Below are 25,537 nucleotides of genomic sequence, written 5' to 3'. Positions count from 1 at the left end.
GTAAAAATTTCTTTCAATACTGTTGATTATCAATGTTACTGCTCAACTGGCTGCTGCCTTACAGCCACATTTCTTACACTAATGTTGATTATTATCATTATTGCTCACCTGGCTGCTGCCTAATAGCCACATTTCTTATAATAATGTTGATTATTATCGTTATTGCTCACCTGCCTGTTGCCTAATATCCACATTTCTTACAATACTGTTGATTATTATCGTTATTGCTCACCTGGCTGCTGCCTAACAGCCACATTTCTTACAATTATTATTATCGATTGTTTCAAGGTTATTCTATTTTGTCATCTTCATCCATATTTGATAGCACACCAGTATCCAAGTGTCCAATACTGAAAAGATTTTATGCCACAGTGCTTTCTATTAAATTTTGTTCAATTATGTTCTACATTTCTTTCTTCAGATTCAATCATTTAAATCTTTTTAAATTTTTTGTCACGGCAGCCAATTCTGAGTGTAGAATGGCATGATTTATGAAAATCTGAAGGGCCTGCAAGCAAGGATGCCATCTTTTAAATTTGGTCAAATTCTCCGTAGCAGTTTTTGGGAAGTCTCATGGTTTCATTTATTTTCATGGTTTTATAATCAAAGACATTTTCATGCATAATAATAAGTGCTTAATTTATTGATTCACCTTAACGAATACCCATATTAAAGTGTTTGTGTGTGTGATTTGGATTATTAACATAGCTTAAACAATTTTTCAGTTGTATCAATATGTCTGCAGTGTGGCAGTTTATAGTGATGTCTAGCACTGGGGCATCATGCTGCAGACATGTAGCATCATGTCCCACCCAGTCACATTATCCTGACACCAGGCAGACCAGTCTTAACTGACCTCTTAATGCTGAGTGCCTAGCTAGGCAGCTGTAAATACCATTTTTGTCTTTGGTATGACTTGAATGGGTTTCGAACCTGCAATCTCTTGCATCTGAGGCAGACGCTCTAACCACTTGGCCACTGAAACAGTCCACGTTTATTTTAATGTTAAGTAATGAAAACCAGAATACTGCAAGATCACAAACTTTCAAATGGAAATAACATTTTATGATCAGCGATTGTAAAAATAATTAAAAAATTGGATGATTGTGTGAAAAATAAACTAAAACAATAATACAAGAGTCCCTTGATGGGACTGACACTCTACTGGGTGAAAAGAATTTCCAGCAATTCAAGACAAGACCATTATTTTCTTTTAACCATCTCAGTTATTCTTCAGCAATAATACAATTTTCAAATTAGCTGCTGTGGTGTACATATTGGATATCAGCTTGGGAAAATTTTCATCTAGGACAAAGTAGACATCATTGTAAGAGTATTGGTGACAATCCCATGTCATAATGATTACCCATTAAGATTTTCATGACAGTCATTGCAGCAGTCAAGATGGTTGTTGTGGTGGCTATATAGGACTACATATGAAGTCTATAAGTAAAATCCTCATGTTGATATTGTAATGACCATCTCTAAGGTCGCAATTGCTCTTATACTATTTCTAATCTTTTACTTTTATCAATTTTATTTTTATAAATACGGTACATATTAAATAAATATAATATTTCACTTACAAAGCATAGCAATTTATAATTTTCTCTCATTTCTAAGGACTGGCAAACTATCAGCCATTTCTGGCAACCAAGCTCTCCCTGTGTAACTGTCATGTTTGCTCAACCCTGTTTATAAGTCATGTATAATCTAAGGTATTATTGCAAGCCATGTTTGATGTCTGAACATGCTGCAGGCTAGAGTTAATCTCTTATGCAAAGTTACTGTGACCAGTGAGACGATCTGACACTTGGATTGGCAGAGGTGTTAGATCGAGTGACTTCCTGACCTAGGTATTACAGATTTGTCGAAGATCAGAGGAACCACAAGGGAACCAGGGCGTGTTATAAATCCGTCCCAAGGCAGCGAGAAGGACATTGTCCATCAAGTTGATCGGATCAAATCAAAGCAACATCCAATCAGAATTTAGACGGAGGGTGTGGTAACAATTTTGAGCTTTATTATAACTTCTAACTAGCAAGCAAAAATGTAATTCTCCTGGAAAGATTGCTGAGCAAACATGATTACTCAGAAAAAGCCACTTGTAATTTGGCATGAAAGAAAGACAAAGCTGCATAAAGGTCAGTAAGTTATTTTCTCGATTTTTGCAGAATATTACAGCATTGTAATTGCAATCATGTGTAGTATGTATATAATTGCAATCATGTGTAGTATGTATACTTAATTACTAGGATCATTTAGTGCATAGAATTACCTTTGCGTGTTTAATTTACATGCATATTTGAGAAATGAGTTTGAGTATTATGTAGAAAATTATACAGATTGTTAGTTTGTGGTCAGAATTAATTTTGTAATTCGCTATTAGGTTACTCCGTAGTAAACTAGTGCATTTATTCATGTGATATGCTAGATTTACATACGTTGTGAATTTGGAAAATGGTTGAAGTAAGATTAGTTAATATGGAGGTATGAGTATGTCGGAGCATTTATATTTTAATATTTGTGTAATTTGTATGAGTTGTAAAGAAATGTCTCATTGTTGTGATATTGTTTAGTATAATGGGATTAGGAATATGTACTGATGTGATTTAATTTATTGATGTATATATCAGAAGTAATTGTTAGCATGCTTTTATTACACCGTTGTTTTACCATACAAGAATGCATGAGTATTTCAATGTGAATGAATGCGTGACCTGACCTAAGAAATTTAATAGTCATTGGCTGGGTGTAGTGTGAGATGAGAGGGCTTTGGGAAGTATTGTACCGTCCTTGTGTTTTCACAGGAAGCTTTTTGGGGGACAAAACTTCCGGTTTAGTGTGTCTAGAGTATCTAAGAGGGGAAATGGAAGTAAGACTATCAGAGCAGTTGGAGTTGACAAGTCTAGTCAATAGAGAGTCGAGGAGGAAGAAGAAAAGGAGTCGAGGAGAAGTGAAGAAGGAGGAGGAGTATCGAGGAGTCAGTGGAGAGAAGGAATTCGGAGAAAGTCGGAGGAAGAGGAGAAGGAATAGGAGAGAATACACAGATGAGTATAATACAAGGTCAGCTGGAAAGCTCTCACACTACAAATCAAATGATGCAATCGGCTATCACAGGGTCAAGCGGAAGGAGAGTACTTAGGAAATTTTAATCATTTGATTATTGAATTGTCAATAAATTATCAGCTGAATTTCACTTTTTTGTATATTCAATCATTTAACTGTCGCCATTGCTGACTGGGGGCTCAGAAATTTACATTTATCTTTCACTAATTAACTTCTAACTAAACTCTAGCCTGGGTGGGACTTCTATAATAATTTAAATAAATATTGGAAGCACCCGACCCCACACCTACCACAGTGTTGGCATAACAATGCCCTTCAAAGTACAAGTTCGTTTGATGAAATGTCTTTGAAAAGTTTGTTGTAGAGTTTTCAGAGGAAAGGCTCATAGAACAGAATTGAGGTCACAAATGAAATACCTTCTGACTGAGACTAAACTGGAGGCATGTGGAGGGAAGATGTGGATGTGAAGGTATGCATTATAAAGATTGATGGTGACCATTCATTTGCAGGGCCTTATGGCATTCCTGACTGAAGGTGAAGTCTCCAATTTGAAGTGTTCATTTTGAAGAAATATGTTTAAGGTGGAAAGGTCAATTATAAGCTGCATCTTTGTGCATTTAAAAAAAAAAAAAACAGATCTAGGATTAAAAAGCTGGAGTCTGGTCAGTTTCTACCCTCCTGACTTTGCCCTTCTGCAAAAAGGAGTGTAATCAAGCCAGTCTGGACTGGTGAGAGATGACTGAGTGGGTGGGTGGTCCATGCAAGGGTAAAGATGTTCCCAGAAAGCAAATTTTTACTAAATTGTTTCTCCGAGAATACTTACCCGATCACATTCACGTTAGGGATATAAGCCTGCTACCTCTCGAATCCAGCCCTACTAAAAGACAAAAGTTTGTCTTTTCTGTCTATCTCATATAGACCAAAGGGCAATAACTCTTGCCCCTTACCATCCTTGCCACCACCAGGTGTCACTAGTTTTTAAAGCTGAGCGATATATATTATACGAGGATGCTCGCATAGCGGGGTGGTTGGGAGGGTTTTTAAGTAATGTGATCAAGTAAGTATTCTCGGAGAAACACAATTTACTAAAAATTTGCTTTCTCCTTCAAATACGTTCCCCAATCACATTAACATTAGAAGAATAGGTAATAGGAGGAGAGAATGCTGAGCATCCTACCTCCACCCCAGGTACCTTCTAGGGAATGATGGCTGGATTCCCCATTTGAACGATAACTCGTTCTCCTAATTTCATCAGCAACACAGCCTAGGGTCCCGTGATATGTGACCCCTATATACGGTTAAGAAGATAGTTATTGAAATCTTCTTACCTATGAAATTTCACTGGCGAATCCAGCGAAGCTGATAGGCTGTGCTGATTGTTTTAAATGGGTCTGGTGGTCATCTAGGCTGCCGACACCGGACCTACCAGTTTCAAGGTTTGCCTCTGCGAAGCCAAATCTCTGAGATAAAAACTGGAGAAGGTTGACTCTGCATGCCAGCCAACAGCTTCTATTATATCTCGGATCAAAACATTGCGTTTGAATGCCAGGCTCGCCGAGATTGCTCTAATCTCATGAGCTGTAATCTTCATGAGGCAACTCTGATCTTGTGAGACCTCAGAGTACGTTGAGCGTATAACCCACTTCAGCCATGAAGCAAGGGCTTGAGGGGTGATATCCCGTTTACCAGCTTTGACCGAAGAAAGAGGCACTTACGTGTGTCCCAATATGCCTCTGTGTGTTTTAAATAGTGCTTGAGTGCACGAACAGGATCTTGCATGGCTGCTGCTCTTGACTTATCTATGGAAGAGAGCGACCGAATGACGATTCTTTGATTGCCAATGGGTGGTAACCTATTTTTGGCTACAAAGCCTGGTTGTGTCAGGAGGACCACCGAACCATCTGATCTGAACTGAAGAAAGTTCGGGTCACTGGAAAGGGCATGTAACTCGCTCAGCCTGCATGCTGAAGCTAAGGCTATCAAGAAACATGTTTTGTATGATAGTAGCTTTAACAAAGTGTGGGCTAAAGGTTCAAATTTGTCTGAATTGAGCCATGTTAAAACCCAGGACAGATTCCATTTTGGAAACAGGGTGAGGGATTTTGGTTGATTGAAATCAAAATTGGCTAAAAGATCTGATAGATCTTTGTTATGCCCAATATCACATCTACCATGATGGTGGAATGTGTCTGATATCATGGAGCGGTAGCCTTTGATAGTAATTGGGGCCAACTGTTTCTCCTCAAAAAGCCAGAGAAAAAAGTCGGCCAGTTGAGGGATTGAGACACTCAAAGGGACGAAGTTATTGAAATGGCACCAGTCCCTGAAAACACGCCACTTTCCCTCGTAAGCCTTCAGAGTGGAGGGCCTTCTTGCTCTTGAGATTCTCTCCACAATCGAAGGTTTAAATTGTTTGTCTCGCAAGGCTGTCCGGACAAGAGCCAAGTGTGAAGAAGAAGATGGTCCGGGCAGGGGTGGAACACCCGTGACCGCAGTTGTTTGGAAAGATTTGGGCTGGTTGGAATCTTTCTGGGTAGATCTATCGCTAGATCGAGTAGATCAGTGACCCAGGACTTGTTCCATCTGAGAGGGGCAATCAGAATCATCCGACAGTTCTGACCCCTTAACCTCTGGATTATTTTCGGTACCAAAACCATGGGAGGGTAGGCAAATGCCCACAACTCCTCCCAGCTGATTGACAGAGCGTCCAGGGCCCAAGCCTCTGGGTCTGGAACTGGAGAGACGAAGGTGGGCAACTTGCGATTCCACCTTGTTGCAAAAAGATCGATCATCGGACGCCCCCAAAGTGTGCAAATCCGAAGAAAGACTGATTGATGGAGTGACCATTCCGTGTGAATGAATTGACCTTTCCTGGATAGAGTGTCGGCTAAGACATTGAGTCTGCCGGGAATGTGTCTGATTTGTACGTTGATGTGGAGGTTGTTACACCAACGTAGAAACTGCCAGATCAGAATGCACAGGTCTGGTGATTTGGTGCCCCCTTGTTTGAGGAGGCAAGTCACCACCATAGAGTTGTCTGACATAATGAGGACAGTTTTTCCTGAGAGTTGATCCTTCCAGAAATGAAAGGCATTGATGACAGCCCTCATTTCTAAAAGGTTGATGTGGAGAGGTTTCTCTTCTGGCTCCCATGTGCCGCTGACTGTAGTGAAGTCCGGCAACAGGTGGGCACCCCAACCGTAGGTACTGGCATTGGTACATACCGTTATCTCCGCTTGGGGCATCTCTAGAGGAATCCCCGTGGACAGCCAACCGGGGTTGTGCCACTGATGCAGGAATGATCGTATCTCGGGCATGATCATTATTGTTTGATTCAGGGGACTTGGAAAGGGGCGTCATTGTGCCAGTAACGTCATTTGTAAGGGACGTATAAAAAGACGGCCAAGAGGGATCAAGTCCGCTGCCACATTGAATAATCTGAGGAGTTGCAAGAATTCTCTCGCTGAAATCCATGTCCTGTTGGAAACAGACTCAACGAGTTCGATGATTTGGATTGCGCGAATGCGAGGAAGCCATACCAGATTCAGATCGGTGAGAAACTCCATACCCAGATGGACAAAACGCTGGGATGGACGGAGATCAGACTTTTTCCAGTTCACGAGAAAGCCTAGATGATCTAAGAGTGCTAAAAGATCGTTTCTGCCTTTGAGCAGAATAGAACTTACCATATGTTTCTGGAGGATTTCGTCCAAGTACACTGCCATCCCTGTAGATGAAGTCGAGTGGAACAGGGTGACAACACAATCCATAACCTTGGTAAAAGCCCAAGGGCTGATGTTGAGGTGAAAGGGTAGGACCTGGAACTGATAAACCGCGTTGCGGTAAGCGAATCGGAGAAATTTCTGTGACGCGGGTGGATAGGGACGTGAAAATATGCGTCGGTCATATCTAGACTGACGACATACTCATCCCGCCGGATGGAAAGACGGAATGATCTCGCCATTTCCATCTTGAATTTCAGTGGTAAAATGTATTGGTTGAGGCGACTCAGGTCAATGATCGGCCTCAACTTGCCTTTTGCCTTTTGGATAAGAAACAGCCTAGAATAAAACCCCGGCGATTGCGGTTTTTTCACAATCTCCACCGCCCGTTTTTCTATGAGCGACCGTATCTCCTGTTGTAGAAAGGTATCCTTCTCCCGATCGGACGGTACGTCCGTGAAGAGGAAAGAGGAGGACAGGGAAGGGGGTTGGATAAATGAAATCCGAAGCCCCTCCGAAATGACCTAGATCACCCCATCATTCTGAGGAAAAAAGGTGGTCCAGTGGTCCTGAAATTGCAGGAGGCAGCCGCCCACAGGTAGGCTGTCCGCGGGTGGTGGGGAGGGTATATCAATTTTTAGAGTTAGGAGGCTTGAAGATGGAGAAACTTTGTTTCTTACTGCCTCTGTATGGTTGCCTCCTAGCTTGATTAGACTGTTGTCTCCTGGCATTGGGTTGGAATCTATACTGCACATTTGATTGTAAGGATCCCTTGTCCTGGTCCGCCAATCATCCCCCTCCGCTATGGCAGGGACTGATTTTTTCTAAACGTTTGCGAGGGTTGGGCAGCGAGTTGGAGGGGCAGTTCTTGAGCTGCCTGCTTCCGAACTTCTTCAGTTTTTCCTCCAAAGAGTAAAGATGACCCAAACGGAGTCATCCGTAAAGCCAGAGTATGATGGGGCTTGAGCGACGTGGACCACAGACATGCGTCACGTCATATCAGGTCTAAGTTGGCAGAAGCAGTCAACGCATTTGCCATGGAATGGTGAGCTGCCCTGTTAATAACTCTAGCAATCCGGGCCATCGCTTCCCAAGTGTGGTCACTGTCGGATTTTTCTGAGAGTCAGAAAATGGCTAATGAAGCCAAATCTAACACTGAAGACGTAGCGACTACGTTCTGGACTAGCTTTGACGTGGCATGGAACACATTTTTGTCCACTTTGTAAAACAGTGGAGCGGACATGTGAACTGCTGCCATATTTTTTTCCAGGGCCGGAAGATCCGTACTGAAGGCGTCTGAATGAGTTTTGTACCAGCGACACAAGAACGTCGCTGGTACTTGACTTTCTGAAGAATGATTGTCCAACGCAATAAATCCAAATTTAACTTCTAATGGTCCAATTTAACGCTAAGATGGCTTGGATTGTTTGGAGGTATAATGTACGTGTTAGCAGTACAAGCGAAACTTAAAAACTAGTGACACCTGGCGGTGGCAAGGGGAGGTAAGGGGCAAGAGTTATTGCCCTTTGGTTTATATGAGATAGACAGAAAAGATGAATTTTTGTCTTTTAGTAGGGCTGGATTCGAGAGGTAGCAGGCTTATATCCCTAACGTAAATGTGATTGGGGAACGTATTTGAAGGAGAAATGAAGCTGGTAACCATTCAGAAAGGCTCCATGGGTATTAAATGGAAAAATAGTGACAGGAGATGCCAACCCATTCCCCTTCCTAGAAGTGTGAGTACAATCCAACTCAATCTTCATCAAGATTAAATGGTGACATAGGAACAAAGGCATGGGGTAATAGACCTCTTCCCTGTTATAAGATGAATAATTAAAACACAGTGACCAGTGTTTGACACCCAGTGACATGTGACTGGTACCCAGTATCTTGTGCCTAGCAATGTTGTTGTTGTTGTTGTAGGGTTTAACGCCATTTTTCAGCACACGATAGGCTATACATGGCGGCCAGTATTAATGGTGGTGGAAGAACCCGGGAAAACCCCAGAAAGAACCACCGACCCACGAGAAGCTACTGGCAAGCTTTCTCACATACCCACATTGGCTGAATCCTAGACTCGAACCCACGCAGACAGAGGTGAGATGGCAGTGATCCGTAACGGAGAGCGCTTTAGACCACTCGGCCACTCGGGGACCCGCCTAGCAATGAAGATAGCACCAATAATGCAAGGACTGAGGAAATAAACACTCAGTCAATTCTAAAAGATATGTGAAATGCTAAAAAGGACCAATAAAGATGAAAATGAAGGCAAATTTCAATGAGTGATATAGCACATATACCAGATGTATGTTGTTCACAGGAAAAAAAAGAGGATAGTACTACATATGGTGGCACTCCAGTTTTGTATTTTGCAAAGGGTTAGAATTTCAAAGAAAAAAAAATTTCCCCTGCTTGCCTCAATGGTTATACTGGCCATTTAAAAAAGACCTTTTATATCTTAGGTACTGATCAAAGATCCTTTAATTCCCTTTAGTTTGGCATATGATTGACAGGTGTAATATGGATTATAGAGTATACAGCTTGGCCTTATTCCAGATGTGCACCCTTAAAAGAACTGCAAGCTCCACTTGGTAATTTTCACTTCCTGAACTTCAGGGGTAAATTGTATTAAAAAAAGAGCCAATATCTTTGCTTAATATACATTTTATATTGTTAGTAGTAAGAAAAATTAATTTTCCCTATTTTAATAGCTGCTAAAGATAGTATACTTAAGACTAATTCAGGTTGATTTTTTTTCGCACAAGGGAGCAGTCATTTCAGTTAGAAGTGTGCTTGGATCATATACAATTTCCAAAAGTACAAAATCCAAAGAAATATCATCCACACTACATCAAAGCAGCATAGAGGTATGCCAACATTCTCTCCACTGTGCAAGTTTCAAATTGAAACAACTTCACATTACATACGTCACTCTCTCAAAAGTATATAATAACTGGTGAGCGGGCCCTATGTTGGCTAAGACTTAAGGAGTAATACTGGGATCGTGTTCTTTTCCATTCAGGCCTTCAAAATCAAATAGGAGAGGAAATAATTAGCTCAGACAAAGGGAATATGTCCCGGAAAAGGAAAGCAATGCAAACAGTAGTAGCGATGTATTACAGCTATCCAAATAAGGTTACTTTAGACTCAATATACAGTGAATTTAGATATTATACACTAATATTGAAAAATCTTATAGTTTGGAATAAAGTTCTTAATTATATATACTGAAAAGATGGAACAATGGAAACATATCTGACGATTATTTTATCACATGTCTAATATGCACATATGTATAGGAGTATAATGGATCAAGACAGCTGACTTTAGTCACTGCTGATTTACATTATGAGTAGGCCTTTATTTCAAGTAAAAACCTGAATATTTTATCAAAAGTCTTCTAATCAATACAAAGTGTACAAGTACAAATCATGTGGATTACAAATTAACTGTATTACTTCAGCTGAGTTACAAGTTCCACAAACACTGTCCTCTTATTATGACCAATATTAAAAAGCGAACATCACTTGCACTATACCTTGTTTCACTAGATCACCCAATTATGCGACTGTTAATGTGAGATTTAATCACAAAGATGGCAATGCACTGAATACATAAAGTTTACTCTTAACTCTAATAAAGACCATACCAGCATCCTATGCTACGAATTCTCCATCCACTGAGATCTTGTACAAGTTTGGGGTACATGGCTGCCTCACCCGTTGGTTTTGTCTGGCCCCATAAAAACAAAGCACCTGTAAATATGGACAAAGTGTATCAAATTGGCACTTATGATATTGATCTTAATGAAGGCAATTATTATGGTTCTGTTGAACATTGATTGTTATAATGTTTTGCTTTGAATAATCTCGTTTTCTATTTACAAATAAAAACAGGCAAGAGTACATTACTTACTGTGAACTCCCTACTTTTCTTGGTGATCCAACTTTTGTGGATTTCACAGTTGCAAAATTTAAAAACCACAATAATTCTTACATGGAAAGCAAAGGACTTGTTTCCGAATTAATGACTTTCAGTACCAACAAAAACAAATGTTAAGCAAAACTACAGCTAGATCTGTGTTTGTTAGACATGTATGCCCCCACAGCCAAATGTACCACCCCCTCCAAATCCCAAAATTTCAAAACCAGAAAAACATATAATCACATGAAAATCTAACCTATTGATGCATACAAACAGGCACTCCAAATTCAAGTCATTTACCTCACACAATATTTCCTAACTTCTGCTAATAAATTTTCTTAATGTTTGGCTTGCTTTGTTGTTTTACAGCACAGCAACACAAGTAGGCTATTTACTGCTGAGGCAACAAGGGTTGAGTGCTTTGATGTAGAACATAACAATGGTAGCTGACTCAATGGTAGGATTCAAACAAGCAATCTTTTTGGTCTCCAATCTGGCACACTAATCACAGCTAACATTTTTTTATATAAAAAGTAGCAAAAGTTTAAAAAAAGTGTTCATAAAAAATTACTTTAAAATTGAAATGGGTCAAATACACATGAATACAAACATGTATATCAAATTTCATTTTCCGGCCCCAAGTGTTCTTTGCTTAATTGTGCTAACTTGGTTTCTGTCCAAAACGTTTAGAAATGTGTAAAGACTGATGTAAGGACTTGGAACTCGGACAAGGACATCTATATATGAATAAAAAATATGCTAATCAATTTTCTTTTGTCTACCTTAAATGGATTTTGTTGAACAATGCTAAACATTACTTTGTCAAAAAGTCCAAAAAGTAATAAATTGAAGAAAAAAATATGCTGTAGTGATTTGAAAATCAAATGTTACAGACATGTGAATAAACACAAGCTCACAACATTTCATTTATCTAACTCGTGTTGGTTTTGCTTAACTGTGGCAACAAAAGTTTTGACAAAAGTAAAATTATAAACAATTTCCAGAGAAGTTAAAAAATGTTGCAATGGTCCTATAATAAAATAACCAGGTTGTCAACCCATGTTAAAAGTATACAAAATTTCAGTTTGCGATCTATTCCAGTAAAATAGATTGGCACATAAAGACAGACAGCAGCTAAACAATCTGTCCCCTTCTGATATCACACTTTGAGGCATGTAAATTTGTAGCCACAAAAATAAACAAATTCAAGGTATGTTCAGATTTAATTAAGTTCATTTGCTTAATCTGAATTCTAATTAAGATGTACCGATTATCGAAATCAAAATGATTATATATAAGGAACTTGTACATTTAATTTACCTAACTAAAATGCAAGAAATTCTCATTTGGAAACTGCTATCAGCGTATAATTTAAGTAGAACTAAGTCTTTATAGGTTTTTATTATGCTGATCAGTTCTATCGGATCAATGATTTTCCTATTCAATTAGTCAAGATATGCCATGGATACATTTTCCATTGACTTTAAGAGAGAACATGCTGGGTCTCACCATATTGATTTAAACCAAAGGAGAAGGTGGAACCTGCTGCTACCATGGTTGCTCCACGATTTGTCCCATCAAAAAATGTCACAAGTCTTGGCACCATTTCATCCTTTGGCTCAGCATGGCCTAAACGTCCATAACCACCAAATCCCCATGAGAATACTCTCTTTTTAGAATCCAAAACAATCTGCAATCAGAGTAAAAACATAAACTCTGATAAAAACGACTATGCTAATCATGCAATACAAAAGAATTACAAACAAGAGACCCTCGAAGGGACTGACACTCAGCTGTCTGAAAAGAATTTCCAAGAATTAGAGATAAAACCATTTCTTTTTCTTAACTAATGAGTATTGAAACCACTGTGCATGTTCTTCAATGACAAGGTTTTCAAATTAGCCACTGTGGCAGCAATAGGATGAAAGATTGGCACCATTTTCATTCAGTACAAACCAGTCACCGTTAAAAGACTTTAAGTGAACATTTGTATAGACCATATCATACCTACTGGAAAATTAATGACAACATTTTCAAGATGTTCATAGTGGCAGAAATATTTTAGATCCGATAGGCACCATTTTCTTTCCTGTACAACTAGATGTAAAAATTAGTCTTCTGACAATATGACTTCCATTTATAAAAGTAGCTATAAGATTTTCAAGGTGGCTGCCATAGTGACCATGGTGGATGCCAGATCAGCACCATTTTCATTTAGAACCAACTAGAATGTGCAAACCCAATGTTGATATGACTTTCCATCTAGAAGCATTAGTGATAAGATCTTAAAGATGGCAATGCGGTAGCCATAGTGGATATCCAGTGGGCACAACTTATTTTAATGACCAATTCAACACCCTAAAAAAAGGTCCTCCAGTGAAGACCCCATGTTCATGCAGACCCTCCAATGCGGTGAAGTAGTGATAAGATTTTCATGAGGGCTGCTGTGGTGGACATATTCTATCTCCAAGTGGAACTATTTTTGGTCTGGACAAACTAGACACCATAAGAATTCTAGTGAAAACCTCATTCTGGAGAAGAAATAATAACAAGACTGTAAAGAATGCTGCTATACTTGATATCAGATTGGCGTAATTTTCATTTAGGATCAATTAAACATCATGCAAAGCCTTTTAATGAAACCACCATTTCGACATGACCATCCATTCTGAAGTTGTAGCAACAAGATTTTCAAGATGGCCACTTTGGTGGCAATACTGGATGTCTGAGCAGTACCATTTTCATCAGGATCAGCTGGACGCAGCATGAAATCTTGTGAAAACCCCATGTCGAGATGACTTTCTGTTCTGGTGGGGTAACGATAAAAAAAATCTTCAAGATGGTTGCTATGGTAACCATACTGGACATCAGATTGGCATAGTTTTCATTTAGGACTAACTAGACAGAATAAGAAGTTTTTTCTAGTGAAAACACCATCTTGGTATGACCGTCCATTGAGAAGGAATAGTGATAACAAGATTTTCAAGACAGCTGCTGTGGTGGCCATATTGTATGTCCAAGCAGTACGATTTACATTTAGGACCAACAAGATCTTTTATGATGAATGTGTGTAAAGTTTCACGACAATCCTCCAAGCAGTATATAGGAGTTGCGGCGACAATGTTAAACACAGTTGTGAAAAGTGATGGACAAGCATCAAATGACAGGTCATCCCATAAGCTCTTTTGGTCAAAGATCAGTACAGCTAAAACAGCTGAAAACACAGCATTGTTGTGGTGAATATAATAGACACTATTACTGCTGTATACTGGGTGAAATATTTACATAAATTAGCACGGATGCTTTACATCAAAATGCACCTCTTACAATCAAGACATTTAATTTAATAACTAAATCTCTAAGATAGCTGTTCTGGTGGAATATAATATCTATTTAATAACATCTGCTAATGTTATTGAGGTTAGAGCTATTGTTTCACTGTTAAACACAGGGATGTTCCTACATCCCTTAATAACTTTACGAAAAGATTATATATATGTTCTATGTCAATAAACTCCCCTTTCCTGTAAGGTCTACGTAACTCACTGTATGGTTTGCTCCACAAGCCACCTCCCGAACTTCTACATCTATGATAGGGGTAAGTCGACCATCTCGTGATTTCTCAATCCATACGTTTACTTTACGTGGCACCAGTTCACATTTGAATGACAGTTTATTGCTTGTAACAAAGTATTTTCCATCTGTGTTGTGCCCTTAAAAAATTAAAAACAAAAAAAAAATAAAAATGCAGCATAAGTGGGCCTGGTATTGCTCGAATGACTTACATAAAAACTGACCAGTTTATAAAGCAAAGCTTATATGGTAATATAAAACATAACCACCAGTAAACTCCCAGCCTATTATCTTATAGTCTGATCAAAATTCTTTTCAAAGGTAAAGGCTCTAAAGAATCTAAGCACGTACCTCTCTCATAAATGAACTTAATTCAAAATCATGATACAAACCTATTTACCAAGTTTTAACAAATTAAATGAGACTTTTTAGAGGCAACAAGCTCAGTCAATCAGATGCAAATCACCTCATTAGTATGTGCCAATATTACTTATTACAGAGCTTAAGACCATGATGACATAAGCTGGAGCCAAATTTAATTCAAAATTTTATTTCCATGGCAACAAGCTCAGCCAGCCAGAAACAAGAATACCTCATAAATATACAAAGATCTCACATATAATCAAATTGTTTCAACATCTTGATGATACAAAAAATAATCTAAGATAAAACTGCTAGCGCTGACAAGCTCAATAAATCAGATGGATCGCCTCATTTCTATGCATGGATCTCACTTATGCCCATCTGAGATCTTGATATAAGCCTATTTACTAAGTTTGATCAAAATCTTTAACAAGATATTGATCAGACATGATAAATAGGTTTATATGATCATAGGCTGGCCTGATCTTGTATCAAACCTACAACAAATGAAATACAAGTAGATAACTCTACGAAGTGAGCTACCATGGCTCCATTGACAAACATAGCAAATCAGATGCAAAATCATCTGTTATGTGTGGATTCATTTGTAAATGTACTCATTCATAAGTGTAGTTATAAAGCTGGATCAAAATCAAATACAGACTCTGAAGTGGTAACAAAAGCTCAGCCAATCTGATCGCCTCATTAACATGCTTTAAACTCATTTATAATCAAACTCAGGCAAAAGCTTGACAATATAAGCCTCTAATACAAGTTTGATCAAAACTACATCAGAAAGATAGCTCCATAGTTGTAACAAGTTCAACCTATGAAATGCAAGCTCACCTTGAGTTCAACAAATGAAATGCAAGCTCACCTTGAGTTCAACCAATGAATGCAAGCTTACCTTGAGTTCAACCAATGAATGCAAGCTTACCTTGAGTTCAACCAATGAAATGCAAGCTCACCGGATTAATGTGTGGATCTTGCTCATTATAATGTGATCAATGTCCATACTATTAATGTGTGTGTGTGTGATTAGGATTTTTAACATAGCTTTAACAATTTTTCAGTCATATCGCTACGATGTCTGCAGTGTGGCAGTTTATAGTGATGTCCAGCACTGGGGCATCATACTGCAGACATGTAGCATGATGTCCCAGCCAGTCACATTATCCTGACACCAGGCCAACCAGTCCTAACACTAACCTCTTAATGCTGAGCGCCTAGCAAGGCAGCTGTTAGTACCATTTTTATAAGTATTTGGTTTGACTCGAATGGGGTTCAAAACCACGACCTCCTGCTTCCGAGGTAGACACTCTAACCCCTAGGCCACCGGAGTGGTCCATACCATTAATATTACTGGGACTTTATAGAGAAGGACCAATCTAATGTAATCCGTTATACCAGTTAGAAGGGAAGGAAGCAATATACAGGGGGAATTTATTGTGAGACCAATATAATATCCATTATCATGCCAATGTTATAAGAGAGGGAAGCTAAGTGAGGGGCTTTAAAGTGAGGGAATATATATAATGTATATACACTAATCCAAACATCTCAAGAGGCAATTCATAATTTCATATGATTATCTAGGTTTATACACCTAAAACTATGATCAAAATGGTTATCAGTGTTTTTTTTTTTTATAGAACTAATATTTAATAAGGATTTATTGCCCCTTTTATGGACTGGAATAACACAAGTCCATTTTGAAAACATATACTAGTGTTGGTGTTTAATCATATGCACACTGATAACTTGACCAGCTACCCATATTCTACACATCCAAACAAGTAAAAGTTTCCACAATTGTCCACTATCATATGGAACTCTCCCCCACAAATGACAACTGCATACAATAACTTACCCTGATGCCCATATTCTGGACAGCGAAACAAGTACAGGTCTCCACTAATGTCCACTATCATAATGAACTCTTCCCCATAGGTCACACATGCACATGATGATAACTTACCCAGCTGTCCATATTCTGGACATCCAAATGAGTACAGGTTTCCACGAATATCAACTATCATACTGAACTCTCCCCCGCAGGCCACACGTCGGATTGGGGGACCCTTGTAAGACATCTGTAAAAAAATCCAGTATAAATGTACACTAAAATAACCTGGAGAGAATGTTGATATGTTAAGTAATATTTACATCATCATTATGATACAAGTAAGCTAAAACTGAAAGGCATGATTATGATCTGAAAATGCGAAAATGTGGAAAATCTGTCCACTTTTTCCAAGCATTTCTTTCATGATCAAGACATTCATCTGTATTATAAAAACACCCACTTCTGATGGTAACAGAGTGGTATGTATGTTGTGTTCACATAGATTTTCTGATGACTTATAAATTAGATACATAAAAAATACACAGTATAATAAAGACTGACAACTTTGCAAGTTCCATTTAAAAGAAAATACTGCATGCATACAAAATGGATCATCCATATTACATCTATTCTGGTGCTGGGTGAAACTGAGTGTAGTTAAGTCATAATTTGACTCCGGATGATCAATTCTCACAGGTGCAACATACACAACTCACCAGAATCAGTGGACTCTGCTTGACCAATTTATTGATTATCTTCCAAATCCAGCAATATCCCAAAGGACTCGCTGCAGGTGTAACCCCATAGGTCATAAACGGAGCAATTATAACACCCCACAATAAAATTATAACACACCAGAATAAAATTATAACACACCACAATAAAATATATTGGAATTTAGATCACTGTGCATACATGCATACCAGTTGGATCCAGCACAGACCAATGACTGCTGGCACATAATGTGCCAGCAGATCTGTGTCACTAAAATGTGTTAAGACTAATCAATGTAACAGCAAAAATCAAGGTGTATGTTGTTTGCAGTTGGATTCAACTTCTATGCAGGTATATATGGTAGCTATAGAAAATGACTGCTATACTTTGTGCAGACCCATCAATAACAGTGATAATTATCATATAAACACATTCTGACTAGTTTTATTTTCTTCAGAAATCTAAAAACTACACTTGTATCATTGGCACCAGTAGGTATTTTTAAATGATCCGGAGCCAATCCTGTCATATAGGTCACAAATATCCAATCCTGTCATATAGGTCACAAATAGCCAATCCTGTCATATAGGTCACAAATATCCAATCCTGTCATATAGGTCACAAATATCCAATTCTGTCATATAGGTCACAAATATCCAATTCTGGTGTATTTTCATTTAAAGATACATACATCTAACAAGTTTGGTCTTGGACCATATTATGGATGACAGATGGAAGAATGAATGTAAATATGGATGGAATAAGTGAATCATATTAAGTATATCCTGCCCAAGGAAATAATAATGACGAATGATTTTAACAAATGCCACAATAACTTTTTACAAACTATCAGTTTTTTCTCCCTTGCAATAAGGCGTTCATTGCAATGGGTTATGGTCTGAACCAAATGGATATATGAAATGTTCCTGTAATTATGGGAATTTGCATCTTAACTTTGTTTACTGCATCAGAATTTGCAGAATAATCACTTCTTTTCATTCTCCTTATAGTAAATAACAAGAGTCTGGACAGTCCAAATGGTACATTTTAAAATATTTTGCCACATCTAAGTGGACAGTCCAAATGGTGTATTTTAAAATGCTTCACTGCATCTAAGTGGACAGTCCAAATGGTACATTTTAAAATGCTTCACTGCATCTAAGTGGACAGTCCAAATGGTGTATTTTAAAATGCTTCACTGCATCTAAGTGGACAGTTCAAATGGTACATTTTAAAATGCTTCACTGCATCGAAGGATATCATATTATTAATCTTAAAAATTATCGTATTTGCTGACCCTCCTGGCAGTTTGCATCTGCCTTTAGATTTTAGAAATGGAAGGCCTGGGAGATACAAAATATGTACAAGACCTAGTCATTTCCTTTCTCCATTTTTAATATATGACTCATTGTCATACATGTTTGTGTCCTATCATGGTCATCTCCTTCGGATTTCAGACCTAGTGGGACGTTCTACACTAACATGGCACCCATATTTGTGTAGGGAAAGTCTATTTTGATGAATTTGTACACACAAATTACAAATCTTCAAGCTACTTACTGTGCTTGCTTTCAAATTTAAGGACAAATTTTTTCCCTATTTTTTTAATTTATTTAAAGTTTTGGGGAAATACTTGAACTAAAAGTTAAAAATACTGGTTGCATATCATGCTGTGTTAACCTTCTTTGTATGTGCAGTCAGTCCACAGACCATATCCCTTCACTGAAAATGGACTTTACCTGAAACTGGATAATGACTTCGATCATGGATTGTAGTTTACACCGAAAGTTTCTGTATTGGTTCAAAATGTGAAGATGAATGTGTTAAAAACTCCATAGTGATAAACAGGCTAGAAATGATAAATTAATGAATGAAACATTTAAGTTTTGTGCAATTTTTATATCCTTAGAATTTTCATTTTGAAACCAGAATAGGGGTACAAATAGAGTTTCCTCTGACCCTTGCAACCCCATTTTTGATATTTGGACAATTATGTTGGGGTGTTAGGAGTTTCCTCTGACCCTTGCCACCCCATTTTTGACATTTGGACAATTATGTTGGGGTGTAGGAGTTTCCTTTGACCCTTGTCACCCCATTTTTGATATTTGGACAATTATATTGGGGTGTATGCATTTTCTCTAACCATCACCACCCTATTTTTGATATTTGGACAATTATGTTGGGGTGTATGCATTTTCTCTGACCATCACCACCCTATTTTTGATATTGGGACATTTATGTTGGGGTGTAGGAGTTTCCTTTGACCCTTGTCACCCCATTTTTGATATTCGGACATTTATGTTGGGGTGAAGGAGTTTCCTCTGATCCTTGTTACCCCATTTTTGATATTTGGACATTTGTGTTGGGATGTAGGAGTTTCCTTTGACCCTTGTCACCCCATTTTTGATATTCAGACATTTATGTTGGAGTGAAGTAGATTGCTCTGACCATTGCCACCCCATTTATGACAATTGGATATTTATGGTGGGCTGTAGGAGCATCAGATTAATATTTCTCTCAGATGTATTCTATATTTTTAGATTTATTGTGTTCATTGCAATTATCGTCCATCCTATTTCCACTCAATCCCAAATTAAGACAACCGTATTTGTCAGACTACAAAACAATACTTTTGACCAGAAAATTTTAGCTTCGTCTTATACTCCGAATCGACTTATATTTATATATGGATTATGTCACCCAAATTGCTTTAACATATTTTGTATGGAAAATAATTCTCCAAGAGTACAAAAAAATAATGTGTACAGATAGACAGACAGATGTCTTCACTATTGTAAATTTGTATTATTCACTTACCTGATGACTGATTTTACTTGTGTACAAGTGCAGTACCATATTCCATTATCAAAAAATACCACTAGTTCAGCAATTCCTTCTGATGTTTGTTTCCACTTCCATTATTAAAAGAATCACGTGGCTTTGTGGTGGTATTTACATGCTGATTAAATATGCTGTGGTTGTATTCAGTCATCCCAAGATAACACCTGTTTGAGGTCAAGATTCTGCAGACCTGAGGCTACCCATGGGTATTATGAATACCGTACCATATAGTTAAAGGAAATGCCAGGTGGTTACTTTTGAAAATTTCTCAGCCCGTGACATTTTTGAACTTGCTGACAGAACCAACACCAATTTAAAGTACACATTGCATAAGCAAAGATAAAAAACAATTGCCTCCTAAAAACAGGAAGAGTACATGCACTTTAAACAAAGTCTTAATTGTTGGGAATGGAGAGGTCGTTATACTTGCAAAGAAAATTAGATAGCATGCAAAATGGTCATTCTTGAGATTTAATCTAATGGAGACTATTTGGATATAACTATTGTAAATATTTAAACTTTGAAGGAGTATGGTATGATTTTCAAAGTTTACATTTACTATTTCATTTATTAATGTTTTCTCTCTTTGACAAAAGCTTCAGCAACACGAGGGCAATAAGTTTAAAAAAGAACACAAAAATCCACGAACAGCTGAACTTTCTTATATATCGGACCACATTTGATTTTGATCACAAGGTGCAAACGAAAAAATGTGATGGAATACATATGCATCCTCCTCTCTGCATCTCTTTTCCCCTCTACCCCCCCCACTTTTAATACTTATGAAACCAGGAGTTATTATAATTTAATTCCCCAAAGCAATAACTCAATAAATTTTCGGGTCAGCATCATTATCTGCAGCTAAAAGTACATAATACATTTAAAATCCTTCTTGTGAAACAAATTAGGTACTTTTAGTTACATTTAATGATCCTGACTAGAAAGGTTACTGAGTTACAGGTAGGATAAAATTTGCGATGCTGTGTGGAACGAAGTGAAAAACACAATTCAAGGTGTTGATCTGGCTTTGTCTTATACTCAGCATCAACTTATATAAGGATGAAGGATGGAAAGTTTGCCAAATTTGCTGATTCAACTTATAGGCCGGCAAATACAGTATATAGTTTCTTTTTTAAAACTTGATCTCTGTGTTCACAGATATACCTCTTTCATCAAAAATCATTTCATGCTGATGGCTTCTTGTTTTGCCTGTATTAAGCGCCATTACAAGAGCTCTTTTTTTTCGCCAGCTGCATGTGACCATGGAGCACTCTCTCCCACTGCACATATATCAATATCCTTCTGGCATAATTTGCGTTTTGCAAAGCTCTTTGAGAAGATCTCATAATCCAAACTTTATATTTTTCTTCATCTAGCCAATGAAGTTGGAATCGGCAGCCAGCCATGTCGAAGTAAATGACTAAAATTTAAACCACTGCCACATCCGGGCTTCGTAAAATTGGAAGTTCAAAATGTAAGACTGCGCAGTGGCCAGTTTGGAAAAATTTCTATTCTAGCACAAACTTAATGAGAGATTGTTTTTTTGTTGTTGTTTCTTCCCCTTTTCTTTCTTTTTACTTCTGTAAAACGAAAACTATTTATCAACTCCTTTTGGTTTCATGAAAATCAAGGCTTTTCAAGGTACCCAGAAAATATTTTGAATTATCAAAGCTTTTCAAGGTCATCTACGGACCCTGCATGTAGGTTGTGAGATTTGTGTAGTCATGTGACTCGGAATGCAAATGGCGAGATCCAGGTCATATTTCAGCAATGATGTACTTTCATCTTGTCTGTCAGCAGATTAAAGACATGACAAATGCTATGGTCACGATTTTTGAGAAAATAAATCATATAACTAGCGATCAATTTCACGTAGGTATATTTCGATGAAAGGTCATTTAAGTTTGCATGGCTGGCTACTATGCAGCTACCCTAAGCTGACACCAAATGGTATCAGCGAATTCCAACTTTTCGATAGGCAGTGGACTCTGACCCTACACCCCAACATAATGTCAAAATATCAAAAATGGGGTGGCATGGGTCAGAGGAAACTCGGACTAGGGTACAAACTGCCTTGGGGGTGGGATGGGGTGGCAAATAACAATAATAGTTTCAGCAAACTGAAAAGGAATAACTCAAAATATGATTTTACTATGAAGAGGAAGTGGAAGAGGAAAAGAGTGAGAGAGAGAGAAAGAGACTGACTATACCCTTGTTGGGCTGGGCACTGTGGCACTCTGGTGACCTAGCCCCAACTGACCCATCTTGTTGTCTCCACATGCATACACCTGGCCCTTGTCTGTCAAAATACATCATTCAGTAAAACACATGCTGATGGTATTTTCACATATAATTAAAAACAGAGGCCACCAAAAAACAAATTTTTGTGGTAAAAACATACCATTTTTATTTATGACTAGATACTATCAGAAGTCTTTTGGTGAAAAGTCCAATTCAACATGGCCATCCATTCCGGAGGAGTAGCGAAACAGCATTTATATTTAGGACAAACCAGACATTGCAAGAAGTCAACATAACTTTTCATTTAGGAGTAGCAATACAAAATGTTTTCAAGATGGCTGCCATGGTGGCCATATCTGATGCCTGAGAGACACCAATTTCATTCAGGACAAACTAGACACCATGAAATATCTCTTGGTGAAAAATCTATGATAGTTTAACCATTCGTTCACAAAAAGCACTGATTAGAATATTTTTCAAGATATCTGTCAGGTCAGCAAAACTGGATGTAAGATAACTCCATTCTGATCCAATGATCCATCAAGGAGTAACAATTTTTAAGATGACCACCGTAGCAGCCATATTGGGTGTCCAAGTAGTACCATTTTCATGAAGTACCAACTAGACCAAAGGATTTATATGTGAGACAAGTTCCACAGCAATCCTCCAAGTAGTTCTGAAGGAGTAGTTACAAATTGTGCAAGCAGACAGATGGACAATGGACAGCAGGCCATGCCATAAGCTCTTATGTGCTTTTAATAAACAAACAATGTTGGCTGGAAAGTGTTTGAGACTGACAACTTTCATACAAACTAGGGTTCTAAATTAACTTTTTTCAATACTACCAACATACTGAGTACTATTTTCAACTAGAAATAAAGTCAGGCTATTTTCAATGCCCACTACCATATTTCATAATGAATGTTTTTTTTTAAATACAAAATATCACAAGCAAAAAATTCCTAGTTCATGATTTATTTTGCAGCTAGCAATTTCAGAACTGTATTTAGTAAAATGCTTTCCTGCTAATACAAGTTTTAAGCCCTGCAAAATCTAGAGCTTTGAGGAACTGCAAAATATCAAATTTGACATTTTGCTGATTCAGGCGTAAATGTAATGTGCTCAAAGTTGGTTGAATAATACTAGAAAGATCAAAGGTTTGTTTACTTCTGGTTTTGTAATGAAAGATTTTACAACCATGAACGAAAAAAAAGCCCCGTAACAGACTAGAGTATGGCTTGAAAACTTGCTCAGGCTGAGACAATTGAGCCAAATGCATAGATGTCCCCAATCATGTGTGACATCATCCAGAGAAGAATGATTAAGAAACTACCAAGATGAAGTAATAACCATCCCCTCAAGGACTTTGATTCCAATGAAGGAAAGATAAGTAATAATGATCACCTCAAGGACTTTGATTCCGATGAAGGAAAGATAAGTAATAATGATCACCTCAAGGACTTTGATTCCACTGATGGAAAGATCAGTAATAATGATCACCTCAAGGACTTTGATTCCGATGAAGGAAAGATAAGTAATAATGATCACCTCAAGGACTTTGATTCCGATGAAGGAAAGATCAGTAATAATGATCACCTCAAGGACTTTGATTCCGATGATGGAAAGATCAGTAATAATGATCACCTCAAGGACTTTGATTCCGATGAAGGAAAGATAAGTAATAATGATCACCTCAAGGACTTTGATTCCGATGATGGAAAGATCAGTAATAATGATCACCTCAAGGACTTTGATTCCGATGATGGAAAGATCAGTAATAATGATCACCTCAAGGACTTTGATTCCAATGAAGGAAAGATCAGTAATAACCATCACCTCAAGTAATATTATTCTATAGTACATGTATGACAGATAAATTGTAAGCAACGATGTGAGCTCCTGTGGGCATGTGGCAGAATGATGTGAAAAAGCACACTGCTATAACACCCCCAGGAGATTTCACTCTTGGAGTACTTTAAGCCACATACTCAAGTCCTGCATGCATCATTGTTGAACATGATGTGTCTTTCTCAGTTGGAGATCAGCAACAATGACTGAAAGATTATTTCCTATTGTGAGGAATAAGACAGCACTTAACAGGAAAATTTAAAATAATTGAGCATTGTGGAATTCGTGATTATTTTGCATGCGACGTGAATCGCGATAGACAGTTGTGAAATTCATGCCAAAATCAAGATGGTTGGCAGCTATGCTAATCTATCACAGCATACTGCCATGTGCTGTTGTGTACAAACCCATGTAGTGTCATCATGAGTGAACTGCTTTGTGGCGTGACTGTGGCCAACACCTATTGTTCAAACAATTCTTCATGACTGCTCTAGTGTCTTGCATGACCATTATAGACTTGGCTCAGCTACAATTTATGTTTGGACTGAGTGAAAATATAAAGGACAACAAAACAACATATACTAGTGAATCTACAACTTCAATCTTCATGCGACACAAGAACAATATGTTTAGAAATTGGTTGTAAAAGTGGCAGGGTGAATTTTTGATGTGCCATTATTGGGTTTAGGCACAGTGCTTTGTACTAGCTGGAACACTGGTTAGACTGCTAGCATTACAAGATACATAAGATAAATACAGTGTAAAAGTAGATACAAATAGATAATATAAAAAAGCTGAGAATATATTAATTTTTTTTAGAACATTATATATGATTCAAAGATGGCATTAATTAAGCTTTACAGATACTGTCTATACTTGCTTATAAATCAAGTCCAACTGCAAAGAGCCAGATCTGCCATTACATAATATGCGGTAGATTTGGGTTTATGCTGTGTGTTAGAAGAAGTGTGTCAGGAGAACAGCACAGATCCTGATCTACAATTCATTATTATTATTATTATTAAATCAGTCTATTTTGTTAGAAGCTGGACTAGACTTCTAAGTGAGTATATACTGTACATATTGCAAATGATCATCTTGATGAAGAAACGTGTCCAAGGTAAGTCACAGAAAAAGACGCTTTCATAAACTCAGTTGACGAGTCAAGATTAGCACAGGCATTTCTTCTTCATTAACAATGAACAGAAGGACAGCAAAAAAAACTTTTATGTGTATTGGAAGTGAGTCAATTAAAATAGAAATAATTTTTTTCTTCACATACAGGCTATAATCAGATGGTGAAATTAAATTTTGATAGATAGCTCATGTAATGTTAATTGGAATTTTTTTAACTAAAAATAATGACAAATCTGCCTATATTTAGATTATTTTCTTA

At 37.7% G+C, this 25,537-nt stretch overlaps 1 protein-coding gene across 2 annotated transcripts in view; it reads right to left on the bottom strand.

The window, feature by feature from the left end:
- LOC149782437 (protein RCC2-like) overlaps positions 1-25,537 on the bottom strand; it is an 89,254-nt gene that overhangs the window by 27,301 nt on the left and 36,416 nt on the right. For both annotated transcript variants that reach the window (XM_089933841.1, XM_089933840.1), the window contains exons 5-9: positions 22,263-22,351; positions 16,630-16,744; positions 14,262-14,428; positions 12,225-12,405; positions 10,441-10,546 (exon numbers count right to left, since the gene is read on the bottom strand). In XM_089933841.1, coding sequence (XP_089789967.1) covers positions 10,441-10,546; positions 12,225-12,405; positions 14,262-14,428; positions 16,630-16,744; positions 22,263-22,351 — 658 coding nt within the window. The remainder of the gene's footprint in view (positions 1-10,440; positions 10,547-12,224; positions 12,406-14,261; positions 14,429-16,629; positions 16,745-22,262; positions 22,352-25,537) is intronic.

This window comes from Sinohyriopsis cumingii, chromosome 15 (assembly GCF_028554795.1).
Source record: "Sinohyriopsis cumingii isolate HCF-2022 chromosome 15, ASM2855479v2, whole genome shotgun sequence".
NCBI classification, from domain to species: Eukaryota; Metazoa; Mollusca; class Bivalvia; order Unionida; family Unionidae; genus Sinohyriopsis; species Sinohyriopsis cumingii.
The sequence above is the reverse complement of the archived record's forward strand: the minus strand, read 5'-3'. Positions and strand labels throughout refer to the sequence as shown.